The following is a 20,277-nucleotide window of genomic DNA, read 5'->3' on the forward strand; positions in this document are numbered from 1 at the left end:
ATTACTATAATAGTAGGGGGGGTGTGTGTGGAGCTGCACGATTAATTGTTAAAAAAATAAAATAAAAATATTTGCAATCTTGATTGAAACACCCACGCGACGATTCTCCTGTGTCTATTAAACCTTTGACGAAATCATACCAGGACATTCAAATCTGTGTTGGTGCTGCCTCTGATCCAAAGAGAGTTGTCATGTTTAGGCAGGCTATGAAAGCTTCACAAACAGTCTTTTCAACCACAAAGTATCATTATTTCAAATATGTAAATGATAACAGGAGTACCGGGATAAAAGTTTATAGTTTGGATATAAACACTGATGTCTACGGTAGCGATCAAAATTGAGTAAATCACCTTTTGAAAGTAACATGGCGCTTCAAATAACGATTGTATCGGTTATGTTGTTACATTGAATGATTACGAACGCATGCAAACGATAAGCTTTTGTGACCCTGCAGCATATCAACATCATGTGAGCGTAACCCCGATAGAGACGGTAGTCCAAAATCTCTACCGGGTGACAAATTTCTACCAGTTAATTGTGTCTACCCGTATATCACCCACCCCTATGTGCGATCTTAAGTAATACTAAAACATTCATTCAAAGAGTTTGGATATAAGAGTTTAGATATAAGAGTTTAGATTGATACTTAGGCGAAACACTATAAACGAACATATGATTACATAGGAAAATTGCGTACATGATTGTACACATCTGAAGGGATTGTATTTAGAGGGTATAGGATTAGGATGAACTGTGTAGGAAAAGGTACATTATCGAATTATTCTATTATAAGGCATGCATAAAACAGAGTATACAATACAAAAAGACAATATACAAAACAGTAATGATACACACCATATCCCGGGTATAGTCTGCATGTTCATTCATAGAAAGGTTTATCTATGAATTAAAGGAGAAAAGTCCTTTTTATAGGCATTATAGGCCCCGATATACTTCAAGCAAAATCAAAGAACAAACTACTGTGACGTCATTTCAGACAAAATCAGGCCAAAACGAAGATTGTTTGGAGTTTGTTTTGGGAGTTCAGAACAGCTTGCCAAAGTGAACAATCTATTGAATAAAGTGCAATATAAATAAACCTGACGTGACTTTACTAGAGTGCCGAATGGAAGAGCTTGTGCAAACTTATCCAAATTGCTATGATCAGATGCTTTTCTAATGCTTTATTTTAAGAAAAAAATGCTTGCTATTTTCTCAGTTTTGTTGAGTGTTTGTTTTGTTATTGAGAGGAAATGGCCCAGCTATTTCAAACTAGGCCTGCTACAGGGGAATGAGGGGGAATCAATCTTGCAATATACCCTTTTGGATATTGTGTTCAGGTTTGGGTCATGAATGCATGAATAAACAAATGACAACAAAAATTTTTTTTTTTTTCCAGCATATATTGAATTATTTACAAAACACAAATCTTCAATAACACAAAACAAATAAACTTCCATCACATTAAATGATCAAATAAATAAATAAATAAATAAATAGTCAAGTCCAAAGTAATGGTGTGGGTGTATGAGCATGAAATGTCCACCAAAGATGTTGATGAATGATTTGGTTTGGTAAGGTGAGCAGTCATTAGAAAGAACAGTCTCATCTGTAGATGGTAGGAATCGATGAAATGATGAAAGGTAGTATTATAAGTCCTTCTTGTTGTAGGCCTGGATTCTTTGAACAAAATCCTTGGGCAGTTGCACAACAGTACCCAAGCAAGCTCCAAATTCAGCACTCCTCAAGGGCAGTGTAAGTTCATGTGTAACAAAAATCCTCTACAAAAGAAAACAACTCATTAACTTTTTTACAAACCAAACAAACATAGCATCCAAAACATTCAAAAAAGTAACCTTTACCCAAACAATGAACATCACAAACTCTTCACAAAAGCAAAAGATAAATAACAATAAACTCACAGTTGAGCAGCAAACCAAACATTTCTCAAGCCAGGATTGTTAGTGAGAACAGCAGATACCATGGGTGCTTCTCAATTCTTATTTGTGCATCCTCGTTTCCTTTCCTCGCGTCTTAGCTCCGCCCCTTCAGGATGCGAGGACGGAGGAATTGAATCAAGTGAAATGATATATCCTCTCTCCCTTTAGCGTCACTTCAAAGCGTACTTGAGGGATCTACCCATATGTTGTAGTTTATTTATTTGAAAAAATTATAATCATTATTAATAAAGCAAGATGCCACGATGAAATATGTGAGATGTAAAGTTTATTTAAACTGCAAAAGTAAAGCATACATTTAAATTATTGTGACAGATATAAAGGGAGAGGAGAATTTATATGTGCGTCAGGTTTTTCAACGAGAAAGACTTCCGCAAAGGATACACCTGTGTATCCTTACTCATGACTCCTCAGGAAGCTTCCTCACTCCCCATTCCTCGCCTCCTCGTGGCACAATTAGAAAATTGAGATGTCCTTCAAGATGGCTGAGTTCAATTGGTTTCCGGGTCATAGGACGGAGGACGGAGGAGCGAGGAAACGAGGATGGATATTGAAAAGCACCCCATGTGGTAAATCAAACTGAATCTACCTCTTACTCTATTGCTTCCTCTTTTATTCAAAATGGATGTGTGCTACTGGTGTCCCCTAGTGGCCGGGATGAACATAGCACTGACAATAAAAACCATGAGAAACCATGTGACAGGCAGTGTCTGTTACAGTGTGGGCAGCATCGGTTGTTCATCAATTGTTTGGCTTGCTTAGTTGGGGACATTTGATATTCAACAGTGTTTTGATCTGCCTGCATTGACACCATTGTATGCGAACTGAACTGAGCTGGATGATATCACTGTTTACTCCAGTGCTGATATAGATAAATTAACTAAATTAATAACGACTGATTCTTACATCGGAATCAATCAATATTGAATTTACTTAAGATGGATAATGACACCATTTTCTTTAAGAGCTGCTGTGCAGCCAAAATTATATACCAGTTATCACTGTAAAGCTGCTTTGACACAATCTGCATTGTTAAAAGCGCTATATAAATAAAGGTGACTTGACTTGACTAACAGTATATCACTGGTCATGTATTTCGAACTTCGTTCAAGAGACGCAAAAGCGGTGTCCGATTCGTGCACAAACTGATTTTTTTAATCTTCCTGTTAAATCGGTTCGCAAATCACATCAAACAATTCATTCGCGAATTGAACTGATCAGATTGCAGCTGTTCTCGAGTCAACAACTCACTTATTCAATGATCCGTTCGGAGCGAGTCTCCAGTGAACTGAATTTACAAATCTGACTGAAAAGTAGTCAAGAATAGGGGGATCCTCTGAGTGCGCGGGTGACTTATAGCGAAAACTAAGTTACTAGCTTGATGACAACTTGATTTCTCAGAATCATGGGAGGTGTTGTCTTCACGTCTACAGCCGGTGGAAAAGAATCAGATGGGACTTGGGCAGAAATCATGTTCATGGATGAGATTATTAATGTTACTGTGGTATGAAGCAGAGCAGGGCGGAGTGATGTGGGAGCTGAACGAGGCCGCTGGAGCGATTGCTAATGAGAGACGGGCGCGACACGCAGCTCGACAGCAGTAGAGCTTTTAGTATGCCACAGTCGCCACTTTCGTTTCTTCAAGCGTATGAGGGGTAACAGCACTGTTTATCATATTAGATACATTTGTGTGTAGCGATATTTTAGCTCAAAGGGGAAATATTAATAATTATTCATAACTCAGTATGATTATTCATTATGATTAATTATGAATATTTGAATCAGGTAATCAGATTAACTTGATTTAGCTACATTAAAATTATAATCTATCAGTTCATTCTGTGAACACTCAGTATTGATTATTAATTAATTCTAAGAGAAGGGTATTTTTCATGGCCACAGAAAAATAATTCTTCCTTAGCATTTACAGTGCTTAGAGCTTGTAAGAAAATCAAGATAATTTAAGTGACAGTTATTAGCAGGCAGGGAGGCAGAACCAAATATGTATTGTGCACAAGTTTTATTAATTAAATCACGAACACATAACTAAACTAACAAACACAAACATACAATTCACGCATACATAGGAAATGAGAGAGTGGAAATGAATTGGAACCATATCATAACGGGAATGAAGCAATGAGAAGAGTCAATTAAACAAGCTGGAAGGACCATCAGTTTTCTCAGTAATAAAGCACCTTTGCTAACAAAGGCGTTCACAAATTAATACTACATCGCTGTTTAGTGTTCAAATGTACGATACTTGCAAAATGCTTAAGCTGTTGAGGAGCAGGCAACACCCCGCAGATGCAGTTTCAGTCAGAGCAGGCAAGAGAAAGAGAGAGGAGCACTGTGCGCTGGCTTTCAACCTCTGGTGCTGGCCTCTCCTCCTCTGGGTCAATGGGCCAATCATACTCGAGCTTCCGAAAGCAAAGTTTACGATCCTTTGTCTTAAGCAGATCGTTTGCAGATGTAACTGGATTGGTTACAGATGGAGAAGAAACTATTAAAGACTCTTGTAATACTGATATGTTGCACAGGTATCAACATATATACACAAGCATTTAAATCTTCAAAATACAAACTCATAGGCACCAAACTTGGTTTAGGTGAGTTTACGCTAACCATTGGTTCTTATCATACAATATGCATAAAACAAAAATACCATACAAAATACACTACACAAAACAGCCATAATCATAAACACAATGTCCTGGGATGCATGTTCATTTATAGATCAGTTAATCTATAAATTAATGCAGGAAAGTCTGTTTTGAGGACTATGGGTTTTCTATGGCCTCTGCTTTTCCACGTGGCTACATAGTTTTAGGCAATAAACTAAGTCTTATCAGATGGTGTCCATGGTAACTGAGGCCCTTGCCCAAGTTGGCTCGTTGGGGGAGGGTTCCGCAGACCCCAGAGTGAGTTTTAAAGATTATTTGTTAAATGTGACAAATAATTGTGTCTGATTTGTCTCAGTCATTACATGTGTTGAAAGTTGTTATATTGCTACTCTGTGCGTTCGCTCGGCGGCTACTATGAGACACTTGTAAATCAAGGAAACGAGATTCAAACAATAAGACTTGCTGTGTTGAGCTATAAAACATGATTAGTTTTCTGTTGATGAATGTATCCAAACAGTTGCTCACCTGTCTAATAAAACATATAATATATTAAAGCGTCTTTGCTGTTTCCATGGTTTCTACAAAATAAAACCAGAAACCGAGGGTAACGCAGGTATGATTTCATTGATAGGCGACGCACGGACATGGTCCGAGTCCTGGTTAAAATTGCTTATTTCTCTGGATTTAAACATTCTTGGAAGCATTTGGGATAATGTAAGTACACAGTTAACAAAATATATAACACTGTTCTAGTGGTTTTTGGATATTTTAATCCAAAATTTTTTTACATATTGTGCCTTTACAATATCTGCACATCAAGTCACAAATTTTCAATATTTATAGAAATGAGCTTCCGTTTGTGTAAATGAACATCTCATTTAGGAATTTCATGGTCCATAATCTTTCCAGGTTTATCTGTTCATTTTAACTGACTGGTGAGATGACCAGTGGACTTGAGTTTTTACTTTCATCATTATCGGCTGGGTTAAAGTATGGATAGAGTTTCTCAGTGAAATTCTGACCAGTGAAAGAGTAGATATGAAAGCTGGAGCCCACGTCATAAAAAGAGACCAGACCCTCCTCATAATCTACAAACACACCCATCTTCTCAGGTCTCACACTCTGAGGGAAAGAGACAGATGGATTATCACAAACTATATATTCATTGTCATCAGTCAGACCCAGAATCCAGATTCCACCCTCAGGACTCATTGTGATCCTCCCCTTCCTGTCAATGGATTCTCTGGCCACTCCTAAACCCCACTTAGTCTTTCCCTTCACCTGCACCTCATAGTAAAATCTCCCTGAACTGAATCCCTTCTTTGTCAGAACACAAAGACCCTCATAAAATCTCTTTGGGTTTTCTGGGACGTCTTGCTCAGTGTCTCCATGACTGACTTGTTTTCCATTATCAGACAGGATGAGATATGGATTCGCTGTATCAGGATCCAGAGTCACATCCACTGAGAGAGATCAGACATTATCAGTCAACATCAGAACAATCAAATAAACAAAGAATTGAAATATATATATATTTTTTTAAAATGGTGTCAATCACACTGTACCTGCATACTTCTGAGTCCACTTCAACCCTGTGGGCACAGATGATAATACAATGATGAATTATTTATAGGAATATTTTAGATTAACAGTGAGTATATCTCTATTGACATAATCAGTGGCATGTTGCTTATCCCTGATTTTATAAAACAGAATGTAGAATGATTTTACATTAAATATACTTACAATGGAGGTCTATGGGGCAAACATTGAGGATTTAAAGGGTTAGTTCACCCAAAAATGAAATTTCTGTCATTAATTACTCACTCTCATGTCGTTCCACACCCGTAAGATCTTTGTTCATCTTCAGAACACAAATTAAGATATTTTTGGTGAAATCCGAGAGGTATATGACTCGTCCATAGACAGCAATATAATCAACACTTTCAAGGTCCAGAAAGGTACTAAAGACATTGTTAAAATAGTCAACGTGACTGCAGGGGTTCAACCTTAATGTTGTGAAGCGACGAGAATACTTTTCGTGTGCAAAAACAAAAAAATAATGACTTCATTCAACAATATCTTCTCTTCTGTGTCATTCTCGTTCTACGTCCGAACGCCGAGTCATTATTGGCCGGCTCCTGCGTCAGCATCACACGCATGCGTCGTGGCCAATATTAAGCCGGCATTCGGACGTAAACACGGAAGCCTTCACTGTGCTTACTGGGGCAACTGCTTAAGGATAATGACAGAGAAGAGAAGAGATTGTTGAATAAAGTCGTTATTTTTGTTTTGTTTTTGTGCACAAAAAGTATTCTCGTCTCTTCATAACATTAAGGTTGAACCACTGCAGTCACGTCGACTGTTAACAATGTCTTTAGTACCTTTCTGGAGCTTGAAAGTGTCGGTTAAATTGCTGTTTATGGAAGAGTCATATATCTCTCAGATTTCATCAAAAATATCTTTATTTGTGTTCTGAAGATGAACAAAGGGCTTACGGGTTTGGAACGACATGAGGGTGAGTAATTAATGACAGAAATTTCATTTTTGGGTGAACTAACCCTTTAAGAGAAGAAATATGAAGCTTGTATTTTTATTAGGGGTGTAACGGTACACAAAAATGACGGTTTGGTATGTACCTCAGTTTTGAAGTCACCGTTCAGAATGGGTTTGGTACAGCAGGGTGAGAAAACTTGACATTTTTTGGTTTACTGAACAAACCGTGTCTCTGTCTTTAAATTCATTCAATTATAATTAAAACATTTTTAAGGATAAAAAAAATCTACCTTCTGCTAATGCTGTGAACTATAAAGGGAGTCCTTACTTCTACATTATAATATTAAATAATATTAATATTATTAAAAAAAAACTATAATATTAAAGGTTACAATTAAAAACAGACCTTAAACTATTGAATTCAGTTGCTATTTATTTTTAGATATAGCCTAATCATCAATGCTTAAGTAATAATAATAAAAAATGTATGTAAACATGTAAATTGCACATAAGGCAGTTTGTGCATTAACTTCAATATCTAATTATATGTTTCTCCAATTCGTTGTTGAAATATTATCATTTACACAGTGGTTGTCATAACTTGTTTTCATGACGGATTTATTTAAACATACATTAAATAATTAAGATATCACTAACAGGTTAAGTAAAATATAATTAATATATTTGCTAATATACTGCATACTATATTTAGTGAAAGAGTTCATTTCTCTAGCGAACTAACAAGCTGTGGACACTGAATAGCTTTTCTGAGGTAAATGTAATACTATGTGGCATACTGTTTACGAGCTGTTTTATTGACGTCTTTCCGCGGTTAAAACACAGATTGAGTGATTACACGAGATATGATACATTTCAGTAAGTTGTTCTGTATCTTTCCACATACTGTACCTTCAGATGTTCATTCATGTTCATTCTGTAACTACTAGTGAAGAGGAAGAGATGATTGGGTTCACTCACACTCTGTGCTGCTGTTTGAGATGAGGCGCCTATACAGCGATCTGTTACGCCACATCAAAAAGCGTCAAAATGGCATTTATTGTTTGAATTTCGTGATAAAATGGACAGAATCTGAAAGATGACATTTTGTTTCTTATCGAAAGTAACAAAACACAGAGCTTGTTGCGATTATTGCTGGTTAATGCTGGTTAAAAGTGGTTAGGCTACAATGCATTACCTTGTGTGCCCCCTTCTAAATTGTAGTATGGATTGCCTGTGATTGACTGTATTCGCCATCTGACTGTATGCACTGAACCGTGATGTCCGTGCCGTGACGGTTTAGGATGAATACATGTACCATTACACCCCTACTTTTTATCAAAGCTCTATCAATAATTCAGTAAAAAATTTGTTATTTGAGCTGTAAAGTGTCTAAATTGTCCTTGTGACGGGGGAACTTTTTTTAGACAGATTATAGTTTTTTTATAGTTTGTACACAGATAGTTACAGTCTGTATCTGTTGTTAAAGTAGTACTGATTTAACATGAGTTAACATGGATTGAACTTTACAGTGTGATCATTTACAAACTGATCTTAAATTGGATTTAATCCAGAATATTCCTTGCAAAAAATGTCTTAGTTACTGACAAAAAAAATCTACTGTGTTTGATAATCACATACCATTTTGACTGAGTTTTTCATTTAGTGTCTCTTGAGTTTTCTTCAGTTGTGTCAGAGCTCTATGCAGTGAGTTCACATTCACATCAGAGTCAATCCTGATCTCAGTCCAGTTCTTTGTGTGTGGATGACTGCACAGGGATAAGTACATCTACAGCAGGAGAGAGGACTGTTAAATATGTACATTTAAATATATACATTTCTAACACAGTTCATTTTTAAAATTTGACTTTATTACAGTTTGATTCACTTTTGTACAATTTCTAAAAGATTGGTTTAAAAAAAAAAAGGTCCACCAGGTTTGGGAACAGTGTTTGTCCTGTAATATTCTACATTATGACTGATGAGACAGATGTTCATATACCTGTAGGAGGTGCAGATGATCGTCAGTGTGTGAGAGCTGCTCCAGCTCAGTGTTTTTCTTCCTCAGCTCAGTGATTTCCTGCTGCAGCTCGTTAATGAGATCTTCAGCCTGTTTCTCTGCTGCTTTCTGCTGTTCCTCCATCATCTTCAGCAGCTCAGACTTACATCTCTCAAAGGAGTGGATCAGGTCAGTGAAGAGCTCAACACTGGATGATTTCTCTTCCTCTGTGTTTCTCTATGAGATCGATTAGCAAATTCATCTTTTAAGTATTTCCATGTATATTTAAAGGGTTCATTTAAAATTACAAATTTTGTAATCATACAGACCTCATGTTATTTGAAATGTGTTTTATCCATATAATAATATTTAATTTTATCCATTTAATACATTATGTCAGAACGACTGACGAATTGGGATCTCGCCTGAGAGCCCAATCACCTTTGAGTGGTAACAAAACAGGCCAATGAACATTCACGAGTTCACACTTACAAATAAGTCAGATAGAAAATATGCGTATTTGGCGTGCTGTCCGAGGAGAGAGCTCCGAGCTCGGTATTTGGCCCGAATCCAGAGTACTCCCCCTGTATTCCTGGCTGTGGTAGGAACAAGCCAAGAGTGAGGAGTTGGGGTGGTGGAGGGATGCTGAGAAACTGTTGAGAAATGTAGGTAAGTCAACAGTGTATATATATATATATACGCTTCTTCTCATGCTGATAGGATAGACGTGGTAATTGCTAATGACAGGTTGGTTGGATAGATCATTTGAACATGCTCCTCATTTTGTTAATGATACATCATTTGGCCAGTGAGATTTGCATTGCAAGCCACTCCCCGTACATACGAATATAAAGGCAGCGTGCAAACGCTCACACATTAAGTTTTACGCTAAGGAGCCGAGACGGTGTACCAGACGTTCAGCGGTGGCACAGGGATTGTGGCGAAGGGATGTAATATCTCCGTTCCCTACTTCAGGGAAAGGGGGTTACTTTAGTAACCTAGACGTTCCCTATCAGTCCCAGTGCCCCAGCGCCCTATGTAAGCCGCTTAGTCCCCCCGCACCTGATGGGGCAGGAAAAGGACAGGGCTTTACGCAGGGAACGTCGATCGCTGAGTTCCTTCTTACACCCTATTCAGCATGAATAATTGGATAACACTGGGGTAGCATGCCTATTCCAAACGGAAAGGGACGCTACAGAGACCACATCCTGTCCGTTGGGAGGTACCATGTGGAGTTACATATATGGACTGGCCATTAGGGCAGTGCTACATATGGAAAATCTCTGTGGTATATCATGCCTTGTCAGGGATATTGTCAATACCATTACAGAGATGGCAGAGTTGGACTCTGTTGTGGGAAAGACGCGGGCTCACCAACAGGGAAGTTGTACCGTGGAAGAATACACATATGGGATCACAGAGGGGGAATAAATACATACGGGCACCTAGTCTAGCACAAGGTCTGACCAACCGGGCATACACACAAGTGCTAGACCAGCATGAAGGGTGCTGGAGGAATTCATCCAGAGTTTGCCAGATGGGCAACTCAACTGGGGAGCAAAAAAGGTGCTTGTATCCCGTCATTAGAGGGAAATGGCGCTGCAAATGAGACACCGAGCTAGCCCTCCCGCACATTATTTCTGTTTGTACCCAACACACAGGAAGAAACCGGCTCCACTTGGAGATTGTAGAATCTCGTAAATGTGTTAGGTGTCGCCCGGTGGAGTGAGCCCTCACCCCAAGGGGGCATGGCTTGCCTTGGGACTGGTACGCCAAGATGATGGCATCCACTATCCAGTGGGCCAACCTCTGTTCGGAGACAGCCTTTTCCTTCTGCTGGCCTCCAAAGCAGACAAAGAGCTATTCTGAGGTCCTGAAGCTTGGTCCACGGTCCACGTACAAAGGCAAGACTCAAACGGGACACAGCAATGACTGGGTCTGCCTTCTCAGGGGGGCAGCGCTTGCAAGTTCACCACCTGGTCCCTGAAGGGAGTGGTGGGAACTTTGGGCACGTATCCAGGCCGGGGCACGTATCCAACCCAAATTATTGATAATTTGGGTACCGCAGGCCGTGAGGCCAGTAGAGGAACAGAAATTAACTCTTTAAGAAACATCAAAAGATTTTCCACCTGGCCCTCCTCCGGGGGAAGAGCAGCTCCCTCCATCTCTGGGTCGCCCGTCTCGGGGGTTAGTGTTTTGCCGACTGCTTGGAGGATTTAGCGGCAACTGAAAGCAGGGGACTCGACGTCACTGAGCTGGCCGAGCCGGAGCGCTTCTCTTTTTTTTGGCCACAGGGGGATGGACGCCCTTGACAACGAGCAGACTGAGGGACAGTGAGCTACAGTCTGGTAGCAGAGGTCACGTCAGGGCAGGCTCTTTATTGCCTCAGCCCGCTTCTGGACTGCTGAGAGTGCTGGACACATTCCTCGACAGTGTGGCCAAAGTGGCCACCTTGCGAGATGGCAGCATCGAGAAAGTACTTTGTTGACATCTCGAAACTCTGCAAGGTTTAACCTCTGGACCACCAAGGTGGACATCGTCTGGCCTAGGGCCTGCGCTGTGTTTTTCAAGGTCATACGCAATGCTCAATTCCTGCATCAAACCCAGTTCATAACTACCCTTGTGCATTATGAGTGCTTTAGCCTGGTGGATTTGCAGGGTGGCCATTGCTTGCCGGGCGGAGGCGGTCTGTCCTGTGGCACTGTAAGCCTTAGCAGCCAAGAGCTGCTGTCATCTCACAGGTGCTGGACGGGAGTTGCAGACGACCCCTCCAGGTGGCAGCACTTTGCGGACATAAATGCACAGAAATTGCACATTCCATCTGGGGAATCCCTGCAAACCCCCACATTTCCCCACCATTGAGGATAGTGAGAGAGGAAAAACTTTTGAAGCTGATTTTGGCACAAATTTGACGTGATGGGTTGCCGTGACAACCTATCACCTAGTAGCTTAACGGCACACAACACGCTAGAGGAGCGGGAACAACAGGCTAGAGAATGGCACACGACCCGGCAGAAGAGCTCAAAGTGTTGTGCCGTGGGTGTGCCTTTACAAGAAAGGCGAGTCATGACCAGCGTGCCGACATGGTCATGTTCTCATGACGAGTACATGAGCCACCCATGAACACTGTCTCAGCATGCTTATGCCCAGGCATGTGGGACAGCGAATGTGGCCATCAGATGAGGACAGGAAACGACCACATTCAGAAATGCACAGACGAAGTGGCGTCTTAAAAAAAAGTGGCGTCTTACCACTCGAGGGTGATTGGGCTCACAGGCGAGATCCCAATTTGTCAGTCATTCTAACGTAACGGTGAACATGACTGACTGATAGGCAACCTTTATTAAGCAGATTGAAATACTATAATGCATTATCAGTTTTACATTATTTATCTTCCACTCACTTTTCTAAGTTTTACTGAGTGCTGGATCTCTTGAATCTTCTTCATTCTGTCCTGGATCATCTGATGAATGTCTGTCTGTGTCTGAACCAGCTGATTCTACATAGAGAGAAAAACAGTTAATCCAGGCTCACAATACAAGAGTTTTAAAATCCTAACCAACTGTGAAATCTGGTTGCAGTACACACATAAGGAGAATCTTCACAGATTTTATTCTCGCAAATAAACATGCACACACTACAAGATTTGAAAACTGTAGTGCAGCACACACTACAGTATATTTTTAAGATTATATCATGCCCAGAGGAGCACCTCACGTAATCTCATGGCGTAGCGGATGTAAACATATATAAATTGGCCTAAAACTCCAGTAGTGTGAGCCTGGCTTTAACTTCCATTGTATGATAAAAAATAAAAAAAAATCTTAAAGACTCCATGAATTAAAATGTTTGTAGGTATTAGTCCATGTCTTTCAGCTTGAAGATAACACTGTATTCTTAAAAGTTGACATAATCAGATTTTAGCAGATATAATGAAATACTATTGGCTGTTCAAAAAGGGACGAGTCCTTCAAAATCCTCTGCACCACCACAACACAGAAAAGATACATTTCACATGTATTTAACCCATATAAGCTTTCATTTTATTTATTATTTATTTATTTTTAGATGTAATCTGTGTCGTTCAAAACTTGGTGATTTTATTTAGATATGCAATCTGAACAAGCAAAAAGGGACTTCATTTGTAATTCTAAATCATGATTCTGTGCTTGTTTGCGTTTGTTGGGTCCTGGAATGTCAGACAAGTGACATAGTATAATCTGGTGATTGTCTGCATTGGTCGGCATCTGTGCAGTGTGAATTACAAGAGTGCTGCAAAAGTTTTCCATCGCCCCCTGGTGGCTGGCTGCAGTATAGGTCTTAAACCCCACCCTCTCCATGTAATCATGTAATGTGACGCGAGCCAAATAAAAAAATCCAATTACACTTCAAATAATTTTTTTCCAGAGATGGTTTCTGTCATTTTAGGTAGTTCTCCTCACGCAGACGTATGTTCAAGTGTTCGTTTTCCCAGTAAGTTTGGTTTTAGTAAATTTTCTGATGCTATAAAAACGGGGATTGACAGCTGTTGTTGCGATTGAGTCTGCGGGATAGTCATAACATGATTTTGACCTGACATGAAGAAATGTTATTGATCTTTTTTCACCAGATGGCAGCAATCTGTACCAAATGCATCATAAATTTTAATATTTTCTTTATGCTTCAACTTAGAGAAGTGTAGATTTTTACTGTAGTGAAGTTCCAAAGGTTTGCCTAAACAAATGAAATAGAGAAATTTGCACATAAATAAGATCTAAGACCTAAAGGACCTAAATTCCTTCCAAAAGTGCATATTTTTTGTTACTACTTCAGGGAATATAGTGTTATAACATTTCATTAAAAAAAAAAAATTACACTCTTACTTTTCTACGCTTACTGACTACTCTTAGGAGCAGCCAATGTGATTAGCTTATAAGGGTAAAAGCCCAAAGTATACTTCGCCGTCCACGTTCCGCAACAGTCTGTGCACTGTCCTTGTGACGTAATTTACATCATTAGGAGGGCCCGTGGACGTACGCACACACTGTCCGCAATGTCTTTCCACACTTTCGGCCAAAGAAGTATACTTTAAAAAAGGCTTGCGCTCTCAACTGTGCACGAGACAGAGTGAAACGTGGAAAATGAAGTATACCCGGGCCTTTAAAGTGTTTTGCTTCTAATTCTTGCCTTCTTCTCTCGACTCTCCTCCTCTATAGGAACAGTGTTGTGAGTCCTGTGTTCTCCTTCAGTGCAGAACAGACAAACACACGTCTGATCATCTCTGCAGAACAGCTCCAGAGGTCTCTCATGTTTCTGGCATATATAATCCTCCAGATTTTCCACAGCGTTGATCAGTGTGTGTTTGTTTAGACGTGGGACCCTGCGATGAGGCTCCAGATGAGAGTCACAGTAAGAGCTTTGACACATCAGGCAGGTCTTTACAGCTTTTTGCTTTCTTTCATCACAGATGTCACAGAACCCCTCAGATTCTCCTAGATTGAGCTTCTCCTTAAAGTGTTGCGCAACTTCTCTGAGTGTTGTATTAATCTTGAGATCAGGCCTTTTGCTGAATGTTTCTTTACAGAATGGACAGAAGCAGGTCTGTGTGTTTGTCCAGAACTTGCTCAGGCAGGTTCTGCAGAAGTTGTGTCCACATGGAGTGGTGACTGGATCAGTGAACACTTCCAGACAGATGGAGCACTGGAGCTCCTCATTGAGTGCTGGACCACTGAAGGATGCCATGACTGTCAAAATAACAAGAATATATACAGTATCTCACAGAAGTGAGTACACCCCTCACATTTTTGTAAATATATCTTTTCATGTGGCAACACTGAAGAAATGACACTTTGCTACAATGTAAAGTAGTGAGTGTCCAACTTGTATAACAATGTAAATTTGCTGTCCCCTCAAAATAACTCAACACACAGCCATTAATGTCTAAACCGCTGGCCACAAAAGTGAGTACACCCCTAAGTGAAAATTTCCAAATTGGGCCCAATTAGCCATTTTCTCTCCCCGGTGTCATGTGACTCGTTAGTGTTACAAGGTCTCAGGTGTGAATGGGGAGCAGGTGTGTTAAATTTGGTGTTATCGCTCTCACTCTCTCATACTGGTCGCTGGAAGTTCAACATGGCACCTCATGGCAAAGAACTCTCTGAGGATCTAAAAAAAAGAATTGTTGCTCTACATAAAGATGGTGTAGGCAATAAGAAGATTGCCAAGACCCTGAAACTGAGCTGCAGCATGGAGGCCAAGACCATACAGCGGTTTAACAGGACAGGTTCCACTCAGAACAGGCCTCGCCATGGTCAACCAAAGAAGTTGCACATGCTCAGCATCATATCCAGAGTTTGTGTTTGGGAAATAGACGTATGAGTGCTGCCAGCATTGCTGCAGAGGTTGAAGGGGTGGGGGGTCAGCCTGTCAGTGCTCAGACCATACGCCGCACACTGCATCAAATTGGTCTGCATGTCGTCCCAGAAGGAAGCCTCTTCTAAAGATGATGCACAAGAAAGCCCGCAAACAGTTTGCTGAAGACAAGCAGACTAAGGACATGGATTACTGGAACCATGTCCTGTGGTCTGATGAGACCAAGATAAACTTATTTGGTTCAGATGGTGTCAAGTGTGTGTGGCGGCAACCAGGAGAGGAGTACAAAGACAAGTGTGTCTTGCCTACAGTCAAGCATGGTGGTGGGAGTGTCATGGTCTGGGAGCTACAGTTCATTGAGGGAACCATGAATGGCAACATGTACTGTGACATACTGAAGCAGAGCATGATCCCCTCCCTTCGGAGACTGGGCCGCAAGGCAGTATTCCAACATGATAACGACCCCAAACACACCTCCAAGACGACCACTGCCTTGCTAAAGAATGTCTCCAGACCTAAATCTCATTGAGCATCTGTGGGGCATCCTCAAACGGAAGGTGGAGGAGTGCAAGGTCTCTAAAATCCACCAGCTCTGTGTCGTCATGGAGGAGTGGAAGAGGACTCCAGTGGCAACCTGTGAAGCTCTGGTGAACTCCATGGCCAAGAGGGTTAAGGCAGTGCTGGAAAATAATGGTGGACACACAAAATATTGACACTTTGGGCCCAATTTGAACATTTTCACTTAGGGGTGTACTCACTTTTGTGGCCAGTGGTTTAGACATTAATGGCTGTGTGTTGAGTTATTTTAAGGGGACAGCAAATTTACACTGTTATACAAGCTGTACACTCACTACTTTACATTGTAGCAAAGAGTCATTTCTTCAGTGTTGTCACATGAAAAGATATAATAAAATATTTACAAAAATGTGAGGGGTGTACTCACTTCTGTGAGATACTGTAATTTACATTGCTGAAGAGAGGAATTTTGATAGTTAAGTGCACTGAATAATTGAGTGCACTGAATGGATGTTGCATGTCAAATACTATTATAACTAACATAAATGATGTGCCACTGTTTATATCAAAGACAAAGAATGTCTAACCTGCCTCCACCACTAACCCTAACCACACTGAGCCTATAAGCTTCGCCCTTAAAGGGTTAGTTCACCCAAAACTGAAAATTCTGTCATTAATTACTCACCCTCATGTTGTTCCACACCCGTAAGACCTTCGTTCATCTTCAGAACACAAATTAAGATATTTTTGATAAAATCCGAGAGGTGTATGACTCGTCCATAGACAGCAATTTAACTGACACTTTCAAGGTCCAGAAAGGTACTAAAGACATCGTTAAAACAGTTCATGTGACTACAGTGGTTCAACCTTAATGTTATGAAGAGACAAGAATACTTTTTGTGCGCAAAAACAAAACAAAAATATAGACTTTATTCAACAATCTCTTCTCTTCTGTGTCATTCTCATACGTTGTTTACATCCAGCACTTCCAGGTTCTATGTCAGAACGCCGACTCATTATTGGCCGACTCCTGCGTCAGCATCACACGCATGTGTCATGCTGCTCACGTGATCAGCTTTGGCCAAAACTGAGCCGGCATTCAGGTGTAAACACTGAAGCCTTCACTGTGCTTACTGGGGCAACTGCTTATGGATAATGACAGGGAAGAGAAGTGATTGTTGGATAAAGTCATTATTTTTGTTTTGTTTTTGCGCACAAAAAGTATTCTCGTCGCTTCATAAAATTAAGGTTGAACTACTGCAGTCACATCGACTGTTTTAACAATGTCTTTAGTACCTTTCTGGACCTTGAAAGTGTTGATTATATTGCTGTCTATGGACGAGATATACAGTGGGTACGGAAAGTATTCAGACCCCTTAAATTTTTCACTCTTTGTTATATTGCAGCCATTTGCTAAAATCATTTAAGTTCATTTTTTTTCCTCATTAATGTACACACAGCACCCCATATTGACAGAAAAACACAGAATTGTTGACATTTTTGCAGATTTATTAAAAAAGAAAAACTGAAATATCACATGGTCCTAAGTATTTAGACCCTTTGCTGTGGCACTCATATATTTAACTCAGGTGCTGTCCATTTCTTCTGATCATCCTTGAGATGGTTCTACACCTTCATTTGAGTCCAGCTGTGGACTTGGACTTGATTAGGAAAGCCACACACCTGTCTATATAAGACCTTACAGCTCACAGTGCATGTCAGAGCAAATGAGAATCATGAGGTCAAAGGAACTGCCTGAAGAGCTCAGAGACAGAATTGTGGCAAGGCACAGATCTGGCCGAGGTTACAAAAAAATTTCTGCTGCACTTAAGGTTCCTAAGAGCACAGTGGCCTCCATAATCCTTAAATGGAAGACGTTTGGGACGACCAGAACCCTTCCTAGAGCTGGCCGTCCAGCCAAACTGAGCTATCGGGGGAGAACAGCCTTGGTGAGAGAGGTAAAGAAGAACCCAAAGATCACTGTGGCTGAGCTCCAGAGATGCAGTCGGGAGATAGGAGAAAGTTGTAGAAAGTCAACCATCACTGCAGCCCTCCACCAGTCGGGGCTTTATGGCAGAGTGGCCCGACGGAAGCCTCTCCTCAGTGCAAGACACATGAAAAAACACTTGAAGGACTCCAAGATGGTAAGAAATAAGATTCTCTGGTCTGATGAGACCAAGATAGAACTTTTTGGCCTTAATTCTAAGCGGTATGTGTGGAGAAAACCAGGCACTGCTCATCACCTGTCCAATACAGTCAACAGTGAAGCATGGTGGTGGCAGCATCATGCTGTGGGGGTGTTTTTCAGCTGCAGGGACAGGACGACTGGTTGCAATCGAGGGAAAGATGAATGCGGCCAAGTACAGGGATATCCTGGACGAAAACGTTCTCCAGAGTGCTCAGGACCTCAGACTGGGCCGAAGGTTTACTTTCCAACAAGACAATGACCCTAAGCACACAGCTAAAATAACGAAGGAGTGGCTTCACAACAACTCCGTGACTGTTTTTGAATGGCCCAGCCAGAGCCCTGACTTAAACCCAATTGAGCATCTCTGGAGAGACCTAAAAATGGCTGTCCACCAACGTTTACCATCCAACCTGACAGAACTGGAGAGGATCTGCAAGGAGGAATGGCAGAGGATCCCCAAATCCAGGTGTGAAAAACTTGTTGCATCTTTCCCAAAAAGACTCATGGCTGTATTAGATCAAAAGGGTGCTTCTACTAAATACTGAGCAAAGGGTCTGAATACTTAGGACCATGTGATATTTCAGTTTTTCTTTTTTAATAAATCTGCAAAAATGTCAACAATTCTGTGTTTTTCTGTCAATATGGGGTGCTGTGTGTACATTAATGAGGAAAAAAATGAACTTAAATGATTTTAGCAAATGGCTGCAATATAACAAAGAGTGAAAAATTTAAGGGGGTCTGAATACTTTCCGTACCCACTGTATACCTCTCGGATTTCATCAAAAATATCTTAATTTGTGTTCTGAAGATGAACGAAGGTCTTACAGGTTTGGAAGGACATGAGGGTGAGTAATTAATGACAGAAATTTCATTTTTGGGTGAACTAACGCTTTATCTTCTGGTCTGAGACTGCTGGTCTGTTGTTTCAGATAGCTCAGTGGCACCGCAGTTGGGTACTATTGAGTGGTAGAAAAAAAAACAGAAGAAACTAAATACAGAAACTAGATATGTCTCGCCACAGTACAGCAAATGTAACAGTTTTTTTTTTTACAACATTTTAATACCATCACGAAAAGATCTTTTATAAAAGACAACACATAAAATGAGTGGAAGTGTACTTTTTTTGAACAAATAACCAACTAAATAAACATCTGTAAACACCAGGTGTCATTTCTGTTTAACGGAGTTTTCACGAAACTTTGTTTATTTTGTCTGCAGTTCACATGAACGCAGTTCACAGTTTACATGAACACAGATTTTAATTTTACCAACATTCTTATGCTTCGTGCTATTAAACTAGAGAACTTGCATTTCATCGCTTACCTGTGAGTGAATATCAGATTTGATTGTTAATTTCAGAGTTTCGGAAATGAAACGTTGTGTGAAGAAGTTTCCAGTTTCACTTTCACTGAAGTCTTTACTCACCCGCAGTGATGTCATATGCTCTGCCCATAAATATTAAACAGTTCCTAATTCATCCCTGCGAATCCAATGAATCTCCATTTAAATTTCAATGGTTATTTTAGCGGCTCGTCTGAGGGAAATCTGATTTATCGAGCTAACATAGGCTATGTGAGTGTTGCTTTCGTTCATTTTCTTGTCAGAACAAGTTACGCAAATTATTATTAGCCTAGTCTACGCCAAATTTATGAAATTCTCGTCAACAATAGTGTCTCAGTGCAGAAGGAGACCCGCCGGTAAAACAACACAAAAGGTTGAAAGGTTGAAAGAAAGAAAAAGAAAGAGCTCACAGGAAGGTAGAAGGGGTTCGTTGTGGCAGAAACACTATAATCAGGCTTCTTGAACTTTTTTATTATTATTATTTTTATTTTATAGACTTGGACACTTGTGAGTAGCTCTTCTTTGTTTACATTAGTTCAAAGTTGCTGTTAGATTTATGTTTTTTTTTTTTCTGTTAGATTTGATGTAAAAGAATTAACTTGACAACCTATAGGCTACATCATTCAAAAGGTCTCAAGCTTCAATGTTTGACTAAAAATCTAATAGTAACAGTAATTTCTTAATTTGTATATAAAAATAAAAATAAAAAACGGAATTGATGCCTTTAATATGAAATATAAGCCTCAGCCGCATCCATTGAGAAAAACTCCTGTACAACAACATAGCTCATCTCTCGCATGCATTTGT

The 20,277-nt window shown here is 40.1% G+C and overlaps 1 protein-coding gene across 2 annotated transcripts; it reads right to left on the reverse strand.

Moving 5' to 3' along the window:
• Positions 1-3,963: 3,963 nt before the first annotated feature.
• On the reverse strand, positions 3,964-19,570 carry LOC127497219 (E3 ubiquitin-protein ligase TRIM39-like). 2 transcript variants are annotated; one of them, XM_051865553.1, is made up of 7 exons: positions 19,453-19,570; positions 14,241-14,797; positions 12,478-12,573; positions 9,078-9,311; positions 8,717-8,864; positions 6,148-6,174; positions 3,964-6,045 (listed from the first exon to the last, which is right to left on the reverse strand). In XM_051865553.1, the coding sequence occupies exons 2-7, from the start codon at positions 14,793-14,795 to the stop codon at positions 5,507-5,509; spliced, it is 1,599 nt and encodes a 532-aa protein (XP_051721513.1). In that variant the 5' UTR covers positions 14,796-14,797; positions 19,453-19,570; the 3' UTR covers positions 3,964-5,506. The 2 variants fall into 2 exon arrangements, with proteins under 2 accessions (XP_051721513.1, XP_051721512.1); XM_051865552.1 differs by lacking the exon at positions 19,453-19,570 and adding an exon at positions 16,369-16,620.
• Between the last annotated feature and the right edge of the window lie 707 nt (positions 19,571-20,277).

This window comes from Ctenopharyngodon idella, chromosome 16 (genome assembly GCF_019924925.1).
Source record: "Ctenopharyngodon idella isolate HZGC_01 chromosome 16, HZGC01, whole genome shotgun sequence".
NCBI lineage: Eukaryota > Metazoa > Chordata > Actinopteri > Cypriniformes > Xenocyprididae > Ctenopharyngodon > Ctenopharyngodon idella.